The sequence below is a fragment of the Delphinapterus leucas genome, chromosome X (assembly GCF_059928025.1).
Source record: "Delphinapterus leucas isolate spDelLeu-1000000601 "Yukka" chromosome X, BTC_Dleu_Yukka2, whole genome shotgun sequence".
NCBI classification, from domain to species: domain Eukaryota; kingdom Metazoa; phylum Chordata; class Mammalia; order Artiodactyla; family Monodontidae; genus Delphinapterus; species Delphinapterus leucas.
Window position 1 is genome coordinate 116,514,054 of NC_143150.1, and position 17,887 is coordinate 116,531,940.

At 42.1% G+C, this 17,887-nt stretch overlaps 1 protein-coding gene across 5 annotated transcripts in view; it reads left to right on the plus strand.

The window, feature by feature from the left end:
• SH3KBP1 (SH3 domain containing kinase binding protein 1) overlaps positions 1-17,887 on the plus strand; it is a 343,295-nt gene that overhangs the window by 124,153 nt on the left and 201,255 nt on the right. For all 5 annotated transcript variants that reach the window (XM_030763169.2, XM_030763171.2, XM_030763168.2 and 2 more), the window contains one exon: positions 11,779-11,902. In XM_030763169.2, the coding sequence (XP_030619029.1) occupies positions 11,779-11,902 (124 nt within the window). The remainder of the gene's footprint in view (positions 1-11,778; positions 11,903-17,887) is intronic.

Genomic DNA, 17,887 nt, shown 5'->3' on the forward strand with positions numbered 1-17,887 from the left:
TACCAGTGAACTTTTCCATTTTGTAATTTTCTTGTTTCTAGTTGTACCCTTTTCTTTTCTGCCTAGAGAAGTTCCTTTAGCATTTGTTGGATTTGCTGGATTCTTTTAGATTTTGCTTGTCTGTAAAGCTTTTGATTTCTCCATCAAATCTGAATGAGAGCCTTGCTGGGTAGAGTGTTCTTGGTTGTAGGTTTTTCTCTTTCATCACTTTAAGTATATTGTGCCACTTCCTTCTGGTCTGCAGAATTTCTGCTGAAAAATCAGCTGATAGCCTTGTGGGAGTTCCCTTGTATGTTATTTGTTGCTTTCCCTTGTTGCTTTTAATATTCTCTCTTTATCTTTAATGTTTGTTATTTTGATTACAATGTGTCGTGGTGTATTCCTTGGTGGGTTAATCCTGTATGGGACTCTGTGCTTCCTGGCCTTGGGTGACTGTTTCCTTCTCCAGGTTATGGATGTTTTCAGCTATTATCTCTTCAAATATTTTCTCAGGCCCTTTCTCTGTCTCTTATCCTTCTGGGACCCCTATAATGTGAATATTAGTGCGCTTGATATTGTCTCAGAGGTCTCTTAAACTGTCCTCATTCTTTTCATTCTTTTTTTCTATTTCACCAGCAGTGATTTCCACCACTCTTTCTTCTAGGTCACTGATCTGTTCTTCTGCCTCATTTAATCTACTATTGATTCCTTCTAGTGTATTTTTCATTTTAGTTTTTGTATCCTTTAATTCTGTTTGGTTTTTCTTTATATTTTGTAATTCTTTGTTAAAAACTTCTAATTTCTTGCTCTGTGCATCCATTCTCCTCCCGAGTTCTTTGATCATCTTTACTCTGAAGTCTTTCTCAGGTAGATTGCCTTGTATTTTTCCATTAAATTATTAGTCTTAGAAGTGGTTGTGACTGTAAAAATTAACATTCAGCTAGATGCATGTACTGTTTTCACTTATATCTGACACACAGTAGGTACTCAAATAATGGTTAAAAGAATGATAGAGCTAATGATAATGGCTAACATTTATTGAGTGCCTGCTGGCCAAGATTTATTGAGTGTCTGGGGATGAAAGATGAGTGAGGCCTATTTCTTACCCCTGAGGCACTTACAAAGTAGCTGAGAGAGAGACTTTTGGACTCATACAGTGGTCAGTGCTGTGGCCGGGAATCCAGCAAAGGGCCACAGACGCACGGGCTCTTAATCATCATCAAAGCTGTTAAAAAGATGACAGGAAAAAAAGATGGAAGAAATGGCTGTTGGACCTTGGATGTCCCTTCTTCTTTTTTTCTTCAAGAGCGAGCTGTTTACCTAGCAAAACACCCAATAATTTATGTGTTTCAGATAGTACTGCTTCATGGAGTAGGTATGATGCTATCAGAAACATTTAAAATTTTTTCTGGAAGAGACTGATGGAGAAAGTGCCCACTCCTTGGGGAGCTCAATTTGACATTGTTTAATTAACCTTTTTGAGTATAATTAACCAATCCCAAACTGTTTAACTCTTGTAACTTGAACTCTGGGCACCAAAGCAGAATGTATTCTTCCCATGATAAAACTACAAGAAAGATTTAATATCGCCTCTTTATATGCATTTTATTTGTCTTTATCGGTTATTGTCATGCCGTTAATTATAATTATATTTCCATAATGTTGAATTTTGTATGAAATAATTGAAAAAACAATTGATTATTGGGCCTGGCATGATTTCTCTCACATCTTAACTTTCCTGTGTCCCCTTCTTGATGAAATATATGGACTGAAGAGCTTTCTTTAAAGCTTTGTATCTGTTCATATATACTGCTCTCACTGTGACTGGTTATGTTGGCATCTTTCAAATTAGCAGTGGAAATGATGTAATCGAATTATATTAGGGGGCAGTGTCAATTTATCTCTTGTTTGCAGAAAAAGTAGCAGGCAATAGTCTAATGATTGGGAAATACTAAACACATTTTAATTATTAATTTTTAAGTCAGTTAAAATTTTGTCTAGCTAACAAAGGCACATGGTACCAATTAAAAGGGACAAAATATGCTTTCCCTGTCTCTCAGCCACCCTGTTTCCCCCTCTGAAGGCCTCAGTTATCAGTTTGTTATTCTGCATTACACAGTGAGGCATGCATACAAACTCACACAAATGCTTGCATACATTATTAGGCTTTTTACCTAGTAACATGTCTCGGTGTATATTCTTATTGGCACTTATGGGCCAGCCTCATTCTTGGAGAGAGATTCATGGAACCAGTTCTCTACTGACACACGTTTACATTCTTTCAGTCTTTTGCTAAGTTAAGCAATGCTGTAACCATTAATCTTGTACATATGCCACTTTGCACATGTGCAAGTGTATTTGCAGTTTGAATTCCTAGAAGTGGAAATACTGAGTCAAAAGGTGTAGGCATTTAAAATTTTGATAGGTAATTGCCACATTGCTTCCCACAGAGGTTGTACCAATTTATACATCAGTTTATACTCTCAGTGGAAAGTACAAGTGGGTATCTTTCTCTACATCATTGCCAACATTATATTACCAATTTTTTTGATTGTTGCCGATATGACAGATAAAAACTATATCTTGCATATCAGTAGGGCTAAGAAATCCACTGGGTATCAGAGAGGTCCATTGAGAAACTTTATGATATTTAATATCAAGAAAACAAGGTATCTCGTAATTAACAAGTTATTTACATCCCTCCCTATGTAGACTGTCAGCTTCTGGAGAGTTTTGTGCTTGCTCTTCTCTGTATCTCTCATACTTATTCTCTGTGTGAGTACCAGTTGTATGCCAGGCACTGTGCTACGTGCTGTGTAAACATTCTAACACAGAAGGTATAAATGCTACAATTTTCATTTAAGAAAATAGCCAAAAGGATTCAGGGTTGTTCTGTGTAGTGAGTACTGCTCAGATATGGTCAGATGAATCCCACTGTAATTTGCATTTCTCTTATGAGCGTGGTTAAGCATCTTTTCATGTGTTTGAGTCATTTTTTTCTATGAATTGTCCTTTGCTATTTTTTGTTGGGTTATTGATCTCTTTGCTGATACTTTGTGGAAAGAGGCCCATCTTTATAACAGGCAATATTCTCTCGCTTTGACTTTTGTCTTTCTTGATAAACCTTTTTTTCTGTGTTGTATTTATGGTTTTCTGTAATTCATCAACCCTTTCTTCTGTGGCTTCTGGATTCTGTGTCAGTGTCAAAGAGTCTTTCCCACTCTGAGACTGTAAAAATCTTTCTCTCATGTTTTCTTCTTGTGTTATTAAGGTTTACTTTTTAAATGAGTAAATTTATTTTGAATATCTAATATTCATAGTCTAAAAAGAAATGGTATTGCTTGTTTAAATAAATACGGCACTCTGTGAATTTTCTTTTCTTTTTTTTTTGCTGTACGCGGGCCTCTCACTGTTGTGGCCTCTCCCGTTGCGGAGCACAGGCTCCGGACGTGCAGGCTCAGCGGCCATGGCTCACGGGCCTAGCCGCCCTGCAACATGTGGGATCTTCCCGGACCGGGGCACAAACCCGTGTCCCCTGCATTAGCAGGTGGACTCTCAACCACTGTGCCACCAGGGAAGCCCTGAATTTTCTTACTCTATCTTCTTCCTACCACTCTTAAGCCAGATCTGTATCCTCTTAGGTGAGAAGTTGATTGTGATCCAGTGAGCACCAGTTGTATCATTGTAGGGATGATACAGATTTCCATGTTGTCATAGCTTTGGGCTGAATTGAAAATACTCCCCCTTGCCTGTAGATAGCTATCTTGCCCATAACACTCTGTGAAATTGGCCATTCATTTGACAAATATTTATTAAGTGCTCACTAAAGCATGTACAAACAGTTGGTTAGTATTGATAGCCTTTGATCCAATGGTAATAATCTAGCTGTTTAGCAGGGCATGGGCATATATAAAGGCGTTGACTGTCATGCAGGTAATTGTGTCTTACATCAGGAAGCTATGTCATCTCTTCGGAACGTGAAGGTAGCCGGTCTTATATTTGTCCGGAATCTAGCACTGGCTGAGCTCTTTGCAGCATTCATTCCCATCCTGCAGGTCGAGAGCCTCTTGCCTGGGCTTGTGCTATTGGTGATTCTTGGGAGATAATACTACAAATATATAATAGTGTAGATAATGCAGTTGAAGATTTACATAGAGACATAACAATAGGTATCCTGTGACTTTAAAAAAAATTAGTTTTGAGCTGAAAATATCTTAGGTGTCTTTATGATGATATTTCAGAGCACTTTTCTAAGTGGCAATGAAATTTGGAAATGTAAGAAAGCCATTGTGATATGAGACATCAATGTGGTTTCACTATGTACTTTTCAGGGGAAGTTATGAAATATTTCAAGCATTGGAAAAAGAAAGTGAATAACAAATACCAGTGTGCTCACCACTCTGCTCTATCATATCCTCATATTTTGCCATATTTACTTCAGATATTTTATATACATTTTCTTTGCAATTGTTTCTAATGAACTTGGCGCATTTTGTGGTTCAGCGGCATGGGTATTTCAAAAAATATTGTGGGGCTTCCCTGGTGGCGCAGTGGTTGAGAGTCCGCTTGCCGATGCAGGGGACACGGGTTCGTGCCCCAGTCCGGGAAGATCCCACACGCCGCGGAGCGGCTGTGCCCGTGAGCCATGGCCGCTGAGCCTGCGTGTCCGGAGCCTGTGCTCCGCAACGGGAGAGGCCACAACAGTGAGAGGCCCGCGTACCACAAAAAAAAAAAAAAAAATTGTGATAATGAGATGTATTTTTTTAAAGAAATGGAGTCTTACAGGTAGAGCTGAAGCTCCCTTGGTGTCTACTGTTACTTTCTGGATACTTGCTGTGTCTTCCCAGGTGTTTTGAGACTGACTAGCCTATTGTGAAGGGAGCCAAATTCTGGGAAAGCACAGTCTCTGCGAGCAGGGAATGTTCATGGGGTGGCTGCTTCTTAAACTTGCCCTTTGTGTGCAGAGCGGGCAGAAAGATATCATGCATGTGTGTGACGGGGGCGGGCTGGCGCTGTGCTCTTCCAGGATTCTGTATCTATTCAAAACTCTCTTGATCAGTAGATTTGGGGTAAGGGTTTGTTTTTAGTGACTTCCTTTTATCTCCTGCCAGTGGTAATTTTGCAGAAAGATTTTCCATGAACTAGTGTAGGGGGCACTAGTACTAGTGATCCCATACCCACATCTAGCTCTAAAGGAAACCTTACCCTTCAGAAAGAAACAGACCATGCTTGAGGGCAGGCTGACAAACGATGCCTCTTTTCCCTGCCCTGCATCAGCCCTGAGCTTTAGGGGACCCTGCCCAGCCTCCCTCTAATGCCAAGGGAAGCCCGGGACCAGCATTTCTTGCTGGTCAGGGCATCACCGAGCTCCCCTGGTATTAGTGGCACCAGCCTGCTCTGTGTGCCTGTATTCTTGGTGGCAGGAGACAAGGAATTATTGTGAGATGTGAGGAAAGCAGCTGAGGTGGAGAGGAGGGGCACCTTGGAGGGAGCCGAGCCACTCAGCTGATTGTGTCAATTAGATGAGATGCCCCTTGGTTCACCTACTTGGTAGGGTACATCTGGCATGTTCTGACCATTTATCCCCTTAATATTGATCCCAGACGGCTTTCCACCCCCTGAGATGAATATTAAAACACCCAAGCACTAGCTTTTCCGGTTTTTGACCTCCTAGGATGAAATATTAGCACATTTTGATTGAAAAGAATCTGTATTCTTCTGGTTTACGCATTTATGTTGTTCTTTTTACATTGAAATAGCATACAGTGAAGCGCAGAGATCTTAGAAATACAGCTCAATGAATTTTTAGGTGTTTGTACACCTGTGCAAACCATCACCCAGACCAAACTGTAGAACGTTTCCATCCTCCCAGCAGGTTGTCTTGTACCCCTCCCAGTCAGTACCTTCCCAAGGGTAACTGCTATTCTGAGATCGCTCACCATTGATTAGTTCTGCCTGTTGTTAAACTTCACATAAATGGAATTGTACAGTATGTGGTCTCTTGGGTGTGGCTTCTTTCACTCAGCATTCTGACTGTGAACATTCATCTGTGTTATTAGGTGTAGATCTCTCTCTTTTTTTTTTTGTAGCACTTACTATTTAGTGATGACATTAATAATGACAATAAGTAATCAATTTGTATACTACTCTCCAATTCACTCTTTAATCCTGAAGACGCCTCTATGATGGTGCCAAAGCATTTAGCATTAGGCTTCTTTTAGGGATGACAAAAGAGCTGCTTAGAGGCTTTCACTATTGCCCGCAAGGTCACCCACCTGATAAATGATGATGCCAGGACTGGTTCTGGTTTTTTGACTCACAGCAGCGTTCTTTACATCCACTGTGATACCTCTGTCTTAACTTGTGTCAAGGTTGGTAGAAAACATAAAGGATGAGAGGAGGGAGGGGCCCCCCAACCAGACCTTCACTGATGTTTTACTGTGTAGTATTTTGGTTAATTGAAAGAAGTTAAGGTTCAACTGAGCCAACCCTCTAGCACCTGTATAGTATGTAATGGATGGGGGAGGGAGAGGCAAAGAGGTAGTTGACTGGGCTTGGCTACCAGCCACATCCAGGCAATTCCACTTATCAGAAAACAGACGATGCTAGTTGAGCTCCAGTTGTGTACAAATTATGCCTTTGCCCAGTGAGGCTGCTATTTGCAGGCTGCTAAATGTGTCACAGAGAATTTTTGCTAGAGTGGCATTATTGGGGCTTCTTGGCCTCCAGATGTGGGTAAGTCGTCTCAGACTCTGATCAGCATTCTGCTTTGGGAAGCAGAAATGGTGTGAATTCTCCTCTCCTTTCCCTCGGGGGGTCCTTGCGACAACAGCTTGAGTGTCATTGGAGCATCGATAGTTTATTGATGGCCTCAGTTTTACTGTACAAGCCGAGTTTCCATTGTTAAGGCATTAGCTTTGAGATAAACTGGGTTTCCTTTACCCCCTAAAGAGGTTTGCTGATACCCCGACTATTCTGTTGTGTTTTAAAGCAAGTAGAATCATTGCTGATTTATATATGTGGGCAGGTATGAATTTCTGTAAGCCCCCTTGGCCCACAGCTCTGGTCCAGGGTGTAGTCTCTACCAGTGAGATAGTAGGATCTATGTTCTTAACAAATGGTTAAAAGTGTAGGCCTTGTGGTTAGAAAGCTGAGACCGAGGGTTGGGGGCAAGGAATGCTCATACCCAGGAAGTCTATAGAGTCCCATGACCTGGATCAGAACCTCGGAGAGCTCCAGGTACGGGGATGCTGGCAGCTGTAGGCAGGCAGGAGTTACTGCACTGCCAAGTCCACCCTCTTTTGCAGCAAAGAGCTTTTTTGTGTGGATGATAAGGGTCTTCAAGGATTTCAGCCTTTGTACTTGTGGGCTTATGGATAAAGCAATAAATCAGATTCTTTAGATGTGGAGGAAAGTGAAATTTTCCACTGGAGCCACCAGTGGGGTGATTTTGACTGTCCCTGCTATAGCCATGACACTGGTTCTTCCTGGGAGGTGAGGTGTAAGCAAGAGAGCTCTGCCTAGAAGGCCTGCAGCTGGATCCCACGGCCTGCCCTGCCCCCTACTAGCCTTGTAGCCTTTTGATGGTCTTGCATCCTCTCTGACTGAGTCTCATGATTCTTGTCTGAAAAAATATATCAGTCTAGAAAAATCAGGATTTATTTCAGTAACAAAATGAAAATGTTATCGTGAGGAGCAGGCGAAAAAAGATCTGTTAAAGCACTTTAATTTATATAAGGCCTTGCGAGTGTAAAGTTGTGTCATTACTGGCATCGTCACCTATTTTTGGAGCCTAGCAGTAGGAGTCCATGACATCAGATGTCTGTGAACATCAGGGTGTTCAAAAAATGCACTCCTACCTTGCATTTGCATGGTAATTGGTACCCTGGGGTCAGCATGTATGTCAGATAGTTTGAGCCAGAAGTGAGTACACAGGGACATGTGGCTTGCTGTGCAATTTGAAAACTTTTTGAAGGAAAGAGCTTGCCCTGTGGTCTTTTGGAAGTAACAGGAGGGTTTCAGCAGGAAAGTGACAAGAGCGGACAATTGTTTTAGGAAAGTGTCCCTTGAGGCAGTGTGGAGGTTGAGAGGGGAGGGGAGGGACTGGAGGCAGGCAGGACTTGGGGGGAAGAGTGGTTAAGAGATGAGCTCTGAAGCTAGACAGGTTGAGTTCCAATTCTGGCGCCTACTTGTTTGACCTCGGACAGATTTCCTTAGCTCTCTGTGACTTGGCGTGTGCATCTGTGAATAGGGCTGTTACGCAGGTTAAAAGTTGCAATCCAGGTGCAGCTCTTAGAGGAAGCTTTGGCACATGGCAAGCTCTCAAATGTAAGCTGGTATTCATGTGTATTTTTTACTGTGGTAAAAATATATCTGTAACATAAAATTTGCCATTTTAACCATTTAAAAGTACAGTTCAGTGGCATTAATTACATTCACAATGTTGTGCAACCGTCACCACTGTCTGTTTCCAAAACTTTTCATCACCCCAAACAGAAACTCCATAACCATTAAACATTAACTCTCATCCCCCCATCCCCTTACTCCCTGGTGACCTCTAGTCAATTTCTGCTTCTATGATTTTGCCTGTTCTAGGTGCCTCATATACGTGGAATAAGACAATATTTGTCCTTTTGTGTCTGGTTTATTTCACTTAGCATGATGTTTTCTAGGTTCATTCATGTTGTAGCATTATCAAAATTTTATTCCTTTTTAAGGCTGAACAATATTCTATTGTATGTATATACCACATCTTGTTTATCTGTTCGTCTGTTGATGGACACTTGGGTTGTTTCTACTTTTTGGCTATTGTGAATAATGCTGCAGTAAATGTTGGCATACAAGTATCTGTTTAGGTCCTGCTTTCAACTCTTTGGGGTATATACCTGGGAGTAGAATTGCTGGGTCATACAGTAATTCTGTGTTTAACTTTTTGAGGAACCATCATACTGTTTTCCACAGTGACTGCACCATTTTACATTCCCACCAGGAATGTACAAGGGTTCCAGTTTCCCCACGTCCTCATCAACACTTGTTTTCCTTTAGAAAAAAAACCCCAAAAAACCTAGCCATCTTAGTGGGAATGAAGGGGTATATCGTTGCGGTTTTGATTTGCATTTCCCTAGTGAATTATGATTTGAGCATCTTGGCGTGTGCTTACTGGCCATTTGTCTATTTTCTTTGGAGAAATATCTATTCAGGTTCCTTGCCTGGTATTCATGTTTTTAAGGCAGCTTGGGAGGAAGGAGAGAAACAGATTGAGGAAGTAGATAGAGCCCAACTGGGTGGCTGGTTAGATACGAAGGTTAACACTGAGTTTTCCAGCCTGGGTAAGTGGGTTGATGGTGGGCTGTCAAGCAAGATAGCTCCCGTCTCTCCCAGAGAAGGGGCCGGTTGGAGGGACGATGTTGGGTTTGGGTGGGACTGCGTTGAGCCTGGTGTACCTGGGTGTTGGGCAGATGGAGAGTCTTCAGGATGCACCGCCATGCCTACATGTCTGATTGGTTTCTTTGGGAAAATTCAGGGCATATTTTAAGTTTTCTCCTCCCTGCTTGAATCTAACAAGCAACTTAAGAAATTAGGTCATCATGAGGCTTACGTATCTGGCAAATGGGAACAATCATTGGAGGGACAACAGAATCTGAAACTTATGAAGCAACGTCTCTCCTGTTGCTGGTTTCTCAGCCCTTAAGCACCTGCATGATGAGATGAGTCCTTCAAAGCTCACAGGTTGCTGCTGTGAAGCCTTGGGTGTGAACATTCTTGGCAACCATAGCTTCTCAGGCCTTCTCCAGTGACTACCGTAGTCTGTCAAACATCTGCACCCCCTCACCCCTGCCTAACTGCATCGTGGTTAGTGCTAAGCAAGTGCTTACCATGTCACCTGCAACCCACTGAATTTCTCTGAATTACTCCTTGGCAAAATTGGATGTTGTATCACTGCGTTATGTTGTGTCTAGGTGGGAAATTTGTGTTTGCACAGTCATACCTGCCCTACAGTGGAGAGTGATGTTTGAGCAACTTCTCTACCCCCAAAGAAGCAACGATTGGGGAATGAGGCCCTGTGGTGCCTTGTTTACTTCTAGAGCCATAGCAGGCTGGCAGCCATCACTAAGAAAGCATCCTTTCATGCGGCTCAGGCTGGCAATGTTTGCAGATTGTCCCCTGATGCCATCTGCCTGTGAGGCTGCAGAAACCCCCAGCAACTGCTGTTCTAGCAGGTGCCGGGGCTGCTGAGGTGGGAGTGCGTGTACACACACACGCATGCACACCGCTTTGTGCTGGGTTGGCCTGAGCCGCCAGCTGAAACTCTCAACCCAGCAGAGCACCAACCGCAGTTGCTGGTTTCCGGTGAGGCCCTCATGAGGGAGAGAGGGCGAGGCTGTTGTGAACAGAGCCAGCAATCGGGGAATTGGATACGGTAACTAACGCTCGGGTGTGTAGGAAGCTGCCAGGCGGTGGCTATGTTTTGACAAGCTTTTGTTCTGTTTTTTCCACCTCTGCCCAGGCCAAATTGTAGCCTCCCACCAAATTTTCCATCTTCATGTTCTTTCATAGAAGGACCCATGTCCAATTCTTGTCCCAGGCTCTTTCTAGAGAACACATCTCTCATCTTTGAGTCCTTCCTGCCACCCAGCCGTGCTTTGGCTCTAGCCCCTTAGCTTTCTCCTTTTCCCAAGTCAGTGTGATCATGGATGCAGACAAGCCCAGGACCCACCCTGCCCAGATCTGCACTTTGTGAGTTACTATCATTTCCGGCTATTAATGCTTTTGAAAAAATTATGTAAATTATTCGAATATCAATAATTTGAAATAATTGTATCAGGCATCAGGTTTTAAAAGTCCAGATCTTAATGGAGCTTTGGTAAGAGACCACCTGGTGTAAACTTTTTCTGTAAAGGGCCAGGTAGTTTTGGCTTGGATGTCTGTTCCAACTACTCAACTCTGCCGTTGTAGCATCAAAGCAGCCACAGGAAATACCTAAGCGAAATGAAGGGGATTGTGCTATAATGGAACTTTATTTACAAAAACATGTGGTGGGCTTAGTTTGCCGACCCCTGGCTTAGAATGATAGTCTTTATCTTATTTTATTATCTTTTATATTTTTCTCTCTGAGGGATTAAAAAGCCAGAGGAACTTGTTAACTGTAAATGAACTGAAATCATCTTCTTTTGGGTTTAGCATAATTGTGAGCACAATGGTGATTCGGGAATATACTTCTTTAAACCCCTGTTGGGAAGAATAGAAACCAGAAGGCCTTTGAGGGGCGATTCTGCTTGGCCAAAGATTGTCAGTGTTCAAAAAATAGAACAGGCTGTCATTTGGAGCTGTATGGTGGCCTTTTTGATCCCTTGGAATGACCATAGTCACAGAGGTTGCATTGTATTGGGCATTATTACATTTTATAGGACCAGGTGCTTGTCTAATAAATGTAAGGAAAACAAACTACAACATACAGGAAATGGTGTTTTAAAAACGTTTTGCTGACAGGGAGATCGGCTCAGTGCTTTGTGACCACCTAGAGGGGTGGGATAGGGAGGGTGGGAGGGAGACGCAAGAGGGAGGGGATATGGGGATATATGTATACGTATGGCTGATTCACTTTGTTATACAGCAGAAACTAACACACCATTGCAAAGCCATTATACTCCAACAAAGATGTTAAAATAAAATAAAATAAAATGTTATGCTGAGTTGAGGTCACTGTAGTTCATTTCCAGAAAGCTGAAGCTTAACATAGTCAGAGACATTCTAAAATGTTAAACTACAATCTTGTTTTCCTTTTCTCTGTCCTCACAGGAAATAAAGAAAGAGATGAAGAAAGACCCTCTCTCCAGCAAAGCTCCAGAAAAGCCCATGCACGAAGTGTCCAGTGGAAATGCGTTGCTGTCTTCTGAAACAATTCTAAGAACCAACAGGAGAGGTATGGCAAAGAAGAAAGAGCCCCTCCCCACACACAAACCCAAACTGGAAACTTCTGGGTGAACTGTATCACATTTGGCATTGCTGGAAAATTGAATGGCGTTTGCCCTTTTGGTTTTGATTTTTGTATAAATTTGGGGTGCATACACACACACACACGGCAAGTAACGATACAATAACTATACTAAAGGGAACTAATAAAAAAATTTTCTTGACAGTGGGAAAGTAGACTAAATTTGTAAACGATGATTTTTCTAGGACTTTAGCTTTCGCTTTCATATCTATTTTTTTTGGCTGAAGGGTGACCTCAGAGAGCACTGTGGTGCCAGCTGAGCCGGGCACGTCTGGCCATGCTCTCTTTTTAATGTAAGGGCAGGCTTTAGCAGGGTCTTTCTCTCTCTAACCGCTGGGGCTCCACCTTGTCTCTCTCGGTTTAGGAGGCAGTATTTACAGAGATATAGCTCATCCATCCATGTGTCTAACCAGGAAACCTTTCACCATCTTGTTTCCCACTTCTGAGGCCTCAAGGCAGATTTTTCAGGTATCAGCTTGTTGGAGTTTTGTTTTCTCCCCTATCTGCCCTTTGTGACATTGTTGTGTGAAATGGTAGGAGAGATTCTATAAGATGGCAGAGACAACCCGACTCAATTCTATACTAAAATGGAAACTGGATTGCCTCAGTTTCTCCCGAGCCCACCCTCCCGATGGACCAGGCCCGGTGCACACTGAGCATGCCCGAGGTAGATTAGCTTTCAGCTGCAGGCTTTTCAGGGGCTTATTACTTCCTTAAAGAGAAACATAGAGCTGTTCAAAAGCAGGAGCCGGAAATGTATTAGCAAAGAGTTCCATTAAAAAGGAAAAAAAGGGCAAGTTTACATAACCATGGGGAAGAACAGCTAATCTTTCATCAAATTTAGGCTGCAGAAGAATTTGTCCAATAAACTGTCCATTGATCATAGTGCTTGAGACTTCAGCTTTGTGTCTCTCTTCCTTCCTGCTTCTTCCTCTACCCCCTCCAGCTGCCCTGGGTTACATTTCCTTTTTTGAATTATTCAGATGAAATATTGGCTGGAGGCCCACGCTGTTTAGCAGCTATAGGATTTTCTTTCTTGTTTTTTTTTTTAAACCCCATCCTGCCAATGGAGGGGATTTCCCATTTTAAGAATTTTTTTAGGCCTACCTAGCTCTAAAACTATAGTCATCCCCCAGAGCACTTCCTGCATTCTTGCAAATAGGTTCCAGAGCTCCTGAGGCCTGCCCTCGTTGGACTTGGAGAGCTAGAGTTCCCTTGCTGATCTGAGCCTCTCCCGTTTCTCCTGATGCTCCTTGGGTCAGTGGGCCGAGGAATGGCATACACGTAGACCAGCGGCAGGCCTCTCTAGCCAGCCTTGTTTTTGTAAAGCAAATAAGAGAATTAAGGTAATTCATTAATTTAACAAGATAAGGGATTAATTAAGTTAAGGAATAAAGGTGATTATCCAGGTAAGTTCGACAAAATTACCTGAGAGCTTTAAATCAATGAAGGAATCGAACTTTTTAGATAATTGTCTCTTTACAACGAAAAATCTGACCTTTGAGGTCCCCTACAGAATTTTTCATTAACCAGAAAATGGCATTAAAGGGACCGGCTTACTGACTTAATGTTTTCTTTCTAAGCCTCCACCTTAGGCCTACAGCCTGATTATGACCAGCTTTTTACTCTTAGGTCATAATCTGCCAGTGGCTCTGAGACCATAGCACATGGGGGCGTCCTGTAAATATGAAACACATAGCAAACCATCTTCATTCTGGCCCAGGCTTCATACTGACCCCCGGGTCACCTGGGCCACACATAAATTTCCAGTTGAAGGGAAGAATTGTGTACCAGGGCCAGTGCCGTCTTTGGCCCCGCCCCCACCCACCAGAGCTGACAATATCCTACTGCTCCTTATAATAAACAGCAGGCTGGATTGATTGGCCTTGTCAGGCCACATAAATAGTTCATTGTGCTGAGCTCAAAAGCTACATTTTTTTCCCACCCCAAATCAGTGAAAAACCACTTTTTCTCCCCCTTAAAATAAGGATCAGAGGCTAAATCTGTGGGACGATTCTAGTCACTTGTAAACACTTCCGTCCAACTAATTTTTCAAGTTTTATGAGTTATCATAAATGACCGAAGCCTCCTCCTTCCCTTTGTTTCCATCAGGCTTTGTCCCTAGAAATCTCTTGGATGTTTTTGTCTGTTGCTGTTGTTATGGAGGGAAGTTGCTTTCAGAGTTTAGCAACAGGCTAATTTGATTCACTAACATGGGATTTTCTTATAGTATATGAGTCCACCTTGTGATTCAGCCTTGGACCCTGTGTGAATTTGGTAGAATTAACACAGGTTGTTTTTCTTCATCTTTATCAAAGATGAGATGACTGTTCACTTTATATGGGCCATATCATTTGATGCAGGCTTAGCAATGGTTTAATAAAGAAAGATTGAAGTCTATTTCTATGAAAAGTCTGAAATTGAACCATTTCATTGTGTCCTGAACTTGAGATACACTGAGCTGAAGAAGTTTGCCCAATCGTGTCCAGCGATTTTTGCGTTGGGGACGTGCCTCACTTTGCAGCAGGGGTGAATGGGTTGTAGTAGTTCACAGTGTGGGATGAGCTCGCCCTCCCCAGGCACCTGCATAAGGTCAAAAGATATTCTACATTTGAAGAAGGCTATTCATAGCCTTGAGAAAAGGCCAGGACCATGGAAACATTAGTTTGGGGACCGATTAGTTTCAGTTTTCAGCTTTAACCTTTGCAGATCTCTACAGAGTTGATTTAGGGAGGTACTGGAATGACTCCACAGGCTTTTTATTTGAGAAAAAAGATGTGACTGAAATTGAGAGAGAGAGAGAGAGCGAGAGAGAGAGAGAGAGAGAGAGAGAGAGAGGGAGGGAGAAGATCATCCAGTTGGCTTGGCAGCCATCAGCTATATATTCCAGACATTAGCACTGTTAAGGACAGTTATGTCTGCTCTCACCCTTGGCCACTTCTCTGGGCTTTACCCAAGTCACAGTGAAGGAGCTTCCTGGTTAAGACAAGCTTTCCACAAGGCTTAAGAGGTCATTTTTAAATTTAAACTTGCAGCATGGATGTTGTATATCCTAAAGTTATCCCAGACTCCAGAATGTTGACAAACTGTAGCCAGAAAATCTAAAATTTTTTCTTAGAGCCAGAAGTCATTCTCATGAACCAGAAAGAAAAAGGTTGTCTGTTTCCTTCTGAGAATGATTTATTCTTTTGTTTCTTCTATCATTGAGCCCATATAAGAGAGTGATGGGCCCTTCTAAATTGGAACTTTGCTATATGGGAGAATTTTTTTAAAGATATTCATACCTCGAGTTTCAAACCAAAATTGAACAGAATAGGTACTTTAGCAGTTAACAGCAAATACAATAAATATATCCTTAAAAATGAGCAAGGAGGATTTTGTTCATTTGAATATGGACTCTTTTCTACTTGAAGTAAAATGGAATAAAAAAATCTTTTGGTTTCATCCTTATAAGGGTTTCCCAGTCAACTTTATCCATGTGATAGGTTAAGTGTCCAGGCTGGAATCAATACCCCGCTGGCCTGTGTGAGGATCAGCTTCTATTTCAGGGCTGTAGTTTCCCAGTTTTTGCACTGTTAGCAGACCTCATGGGGAAGCTGCCTCTCTCTGAACCCCTCCTGCTGCCTATAATTTTGGACATTGTTCCTTACTCACTTTGGGGTGGGTACTAACAGACATTCAATTACACATGTTTACTGTGTGCCTACTATGGCCCTGGCCCTGTGCTAGGTGCTGGGGCAGATAGAAAAACTAGAAAACACCAGCTGGTCCTGCCTCTAAGCAGTTCCAATCTATCGTATCACTTGGGAAATGTTGAGAAAGTGCTGCACATTCCTTGTATCTTTTTCCTGGCAAGGTGGGGATATGTCTCTTATTTACTTCTGTCATTCTGAACGTGAAGCCACTCTGCGTGTTTCTGGTTGGCTTTATATGTCCTTGTTTCTATTTCCAGTTTATCATGAATTCAGTGTTTGGTAAGTCTCTATTGTATTTTGCACATTTATTATTCTTTGCTACTATTATTATTGTTGTTGTTGTTGTTATGCTCTCCTGATATACAATGTATTTTATAATCATCTTTTTAAGTCGCTCTGCTACTCTGGCATCTGCCTTCCGAAAGATAATCTGCTTTCGCCATCTTTATTTAAGGTTTGTTATGCATTTGCATTTTACTGCCCCTTCCAGAGATTAGTGCTGAAAGATCTGATGGCTTAAAGGATATTATTTGTAACAGGTACAGCACTGACGCTACGAGATAAGATTCAAGTTGAGATGGGGGAGAGTTGCTCTCTAAGTTGGTATGTGGATATGACTGTGATTGTAGAACATGACTCTTTGAGGCTCATTTCTCGTGTGTTTAGCCCTTCAGACGGGTTTAATTCAAAAGTTTTCCTTGACAGAGAGACCAACAGCTGCTCTGCCTCTGGTGACACATTGTTGCTTTAAAAGTTAGTGCAGAAACTCTCCAGAATTCATTTTGTGTGTTGATGGGTGATACATACATGCCCCTCAACATAATATGGGCCTAGTGTTTGCGCACAGAAGGGCTCTCCATTTTGGTCTGCTGCCTGTAGCTGTCAGAAGAATTTTACCTACTGTTTATCTTTCTTTCTCTCATAGTTTCAGCACTTGTCATTCAATCCCTAAACACATCCGGCCATAGTGACCTCCCTCCCTTGACTGTACTGAAGGGGAAATGTTTGTTCGAGCTTTCTTGTCTTTAGCATTTAGTTAGCAACTTGGAATAATATCCTTGAGGTATCCATTGGCCTGCTCATCAGAACGTGAGTGAGTGTATGTGTGCGTGTGTACATAAATGTGCACGTGCTGCCATGGCACTCTTGTGTTGGCTCAGAGACAGTGGCATGGATCTTGATAGGCTGTGGGCTCTTTTTTTGAAATGAAACTGTAAACAAAGGATGGAAAATGTCAACCACTTTGGTTTTCTAGTGCTTTGTTGTTTAAGGTGGATGTGAGATCTGGGGATTTGTTTCTAGAAACAAGACTTTTTTCCTTCCAAATTTCTTTTTGGAGAAGCAAATGTGAGTTACCTCCAGTTAACTAGGAATCGGAAAATGTGGTGTGTTGGGTCAGATTTTTCTTCAAGTTTCCAAATCACCTGTCATTTTTACCTAGATTGCTGGCTTTTATGGACAGATAGAAGAGTAAGAGTTAAGAGAAGGCATTACTATTGTGTGGAAACTCTTGGCTATCACCTGAGCTATTCTTTCGCATGGGAAGATAAAAATAAAGCCTGCCATCTGGCAGTGAACGTGGATGAATATCATATATAGTCATTCAATAATATATATGCCTGTGTGAATGTATCTGTACGTGCATTTATGGTTTTTGGGGTTTTTTTTTTTTACGCCCGTGGGCCTTCATTCTTGAAAGTTTGAGAGTAAAGGGGCCATAAAGATCTTGTACAGTAAATGATCCTTGGCTGCATTTCTGTTTTATTAGGAGCCTGCGTTAGGACCAGTAATTGATGTTAGAGTATGTTGCCCTTGTCCATTTTCTTATCTGAGTAGTACTGCCTGTTGGGCTTAGGGGTGGGTGTGAAATGGGTGGAAAGAAGCCATTCTAGAGGGATGTTGCTTTCATATTTTTTCTATCATTTTTAGTGTGTGGGTCATTGACAAAATTGTTTTTAGAATTTTTCTTCTATTATATTTATCTCCTTTTAATCCCTGTGTCTTAGTAATAAGGCATTAACAGTGGAGTCATGAGTGTTGCGTGGAATAATGATTTAGACTTCCACCCAAGTCCACCCAGAGGACCATCCCTGAAGTGGTTTTGTGATGGTGGCTCCACCTGGTGGCTCTCCTAGGAAACTCCTCCTCCTCCCCACCTTTTCTTTCTCCCGGGGAGAATCTTGAGCAGGACGCCTTTGGTTCCTCTGATTTAGCGTTC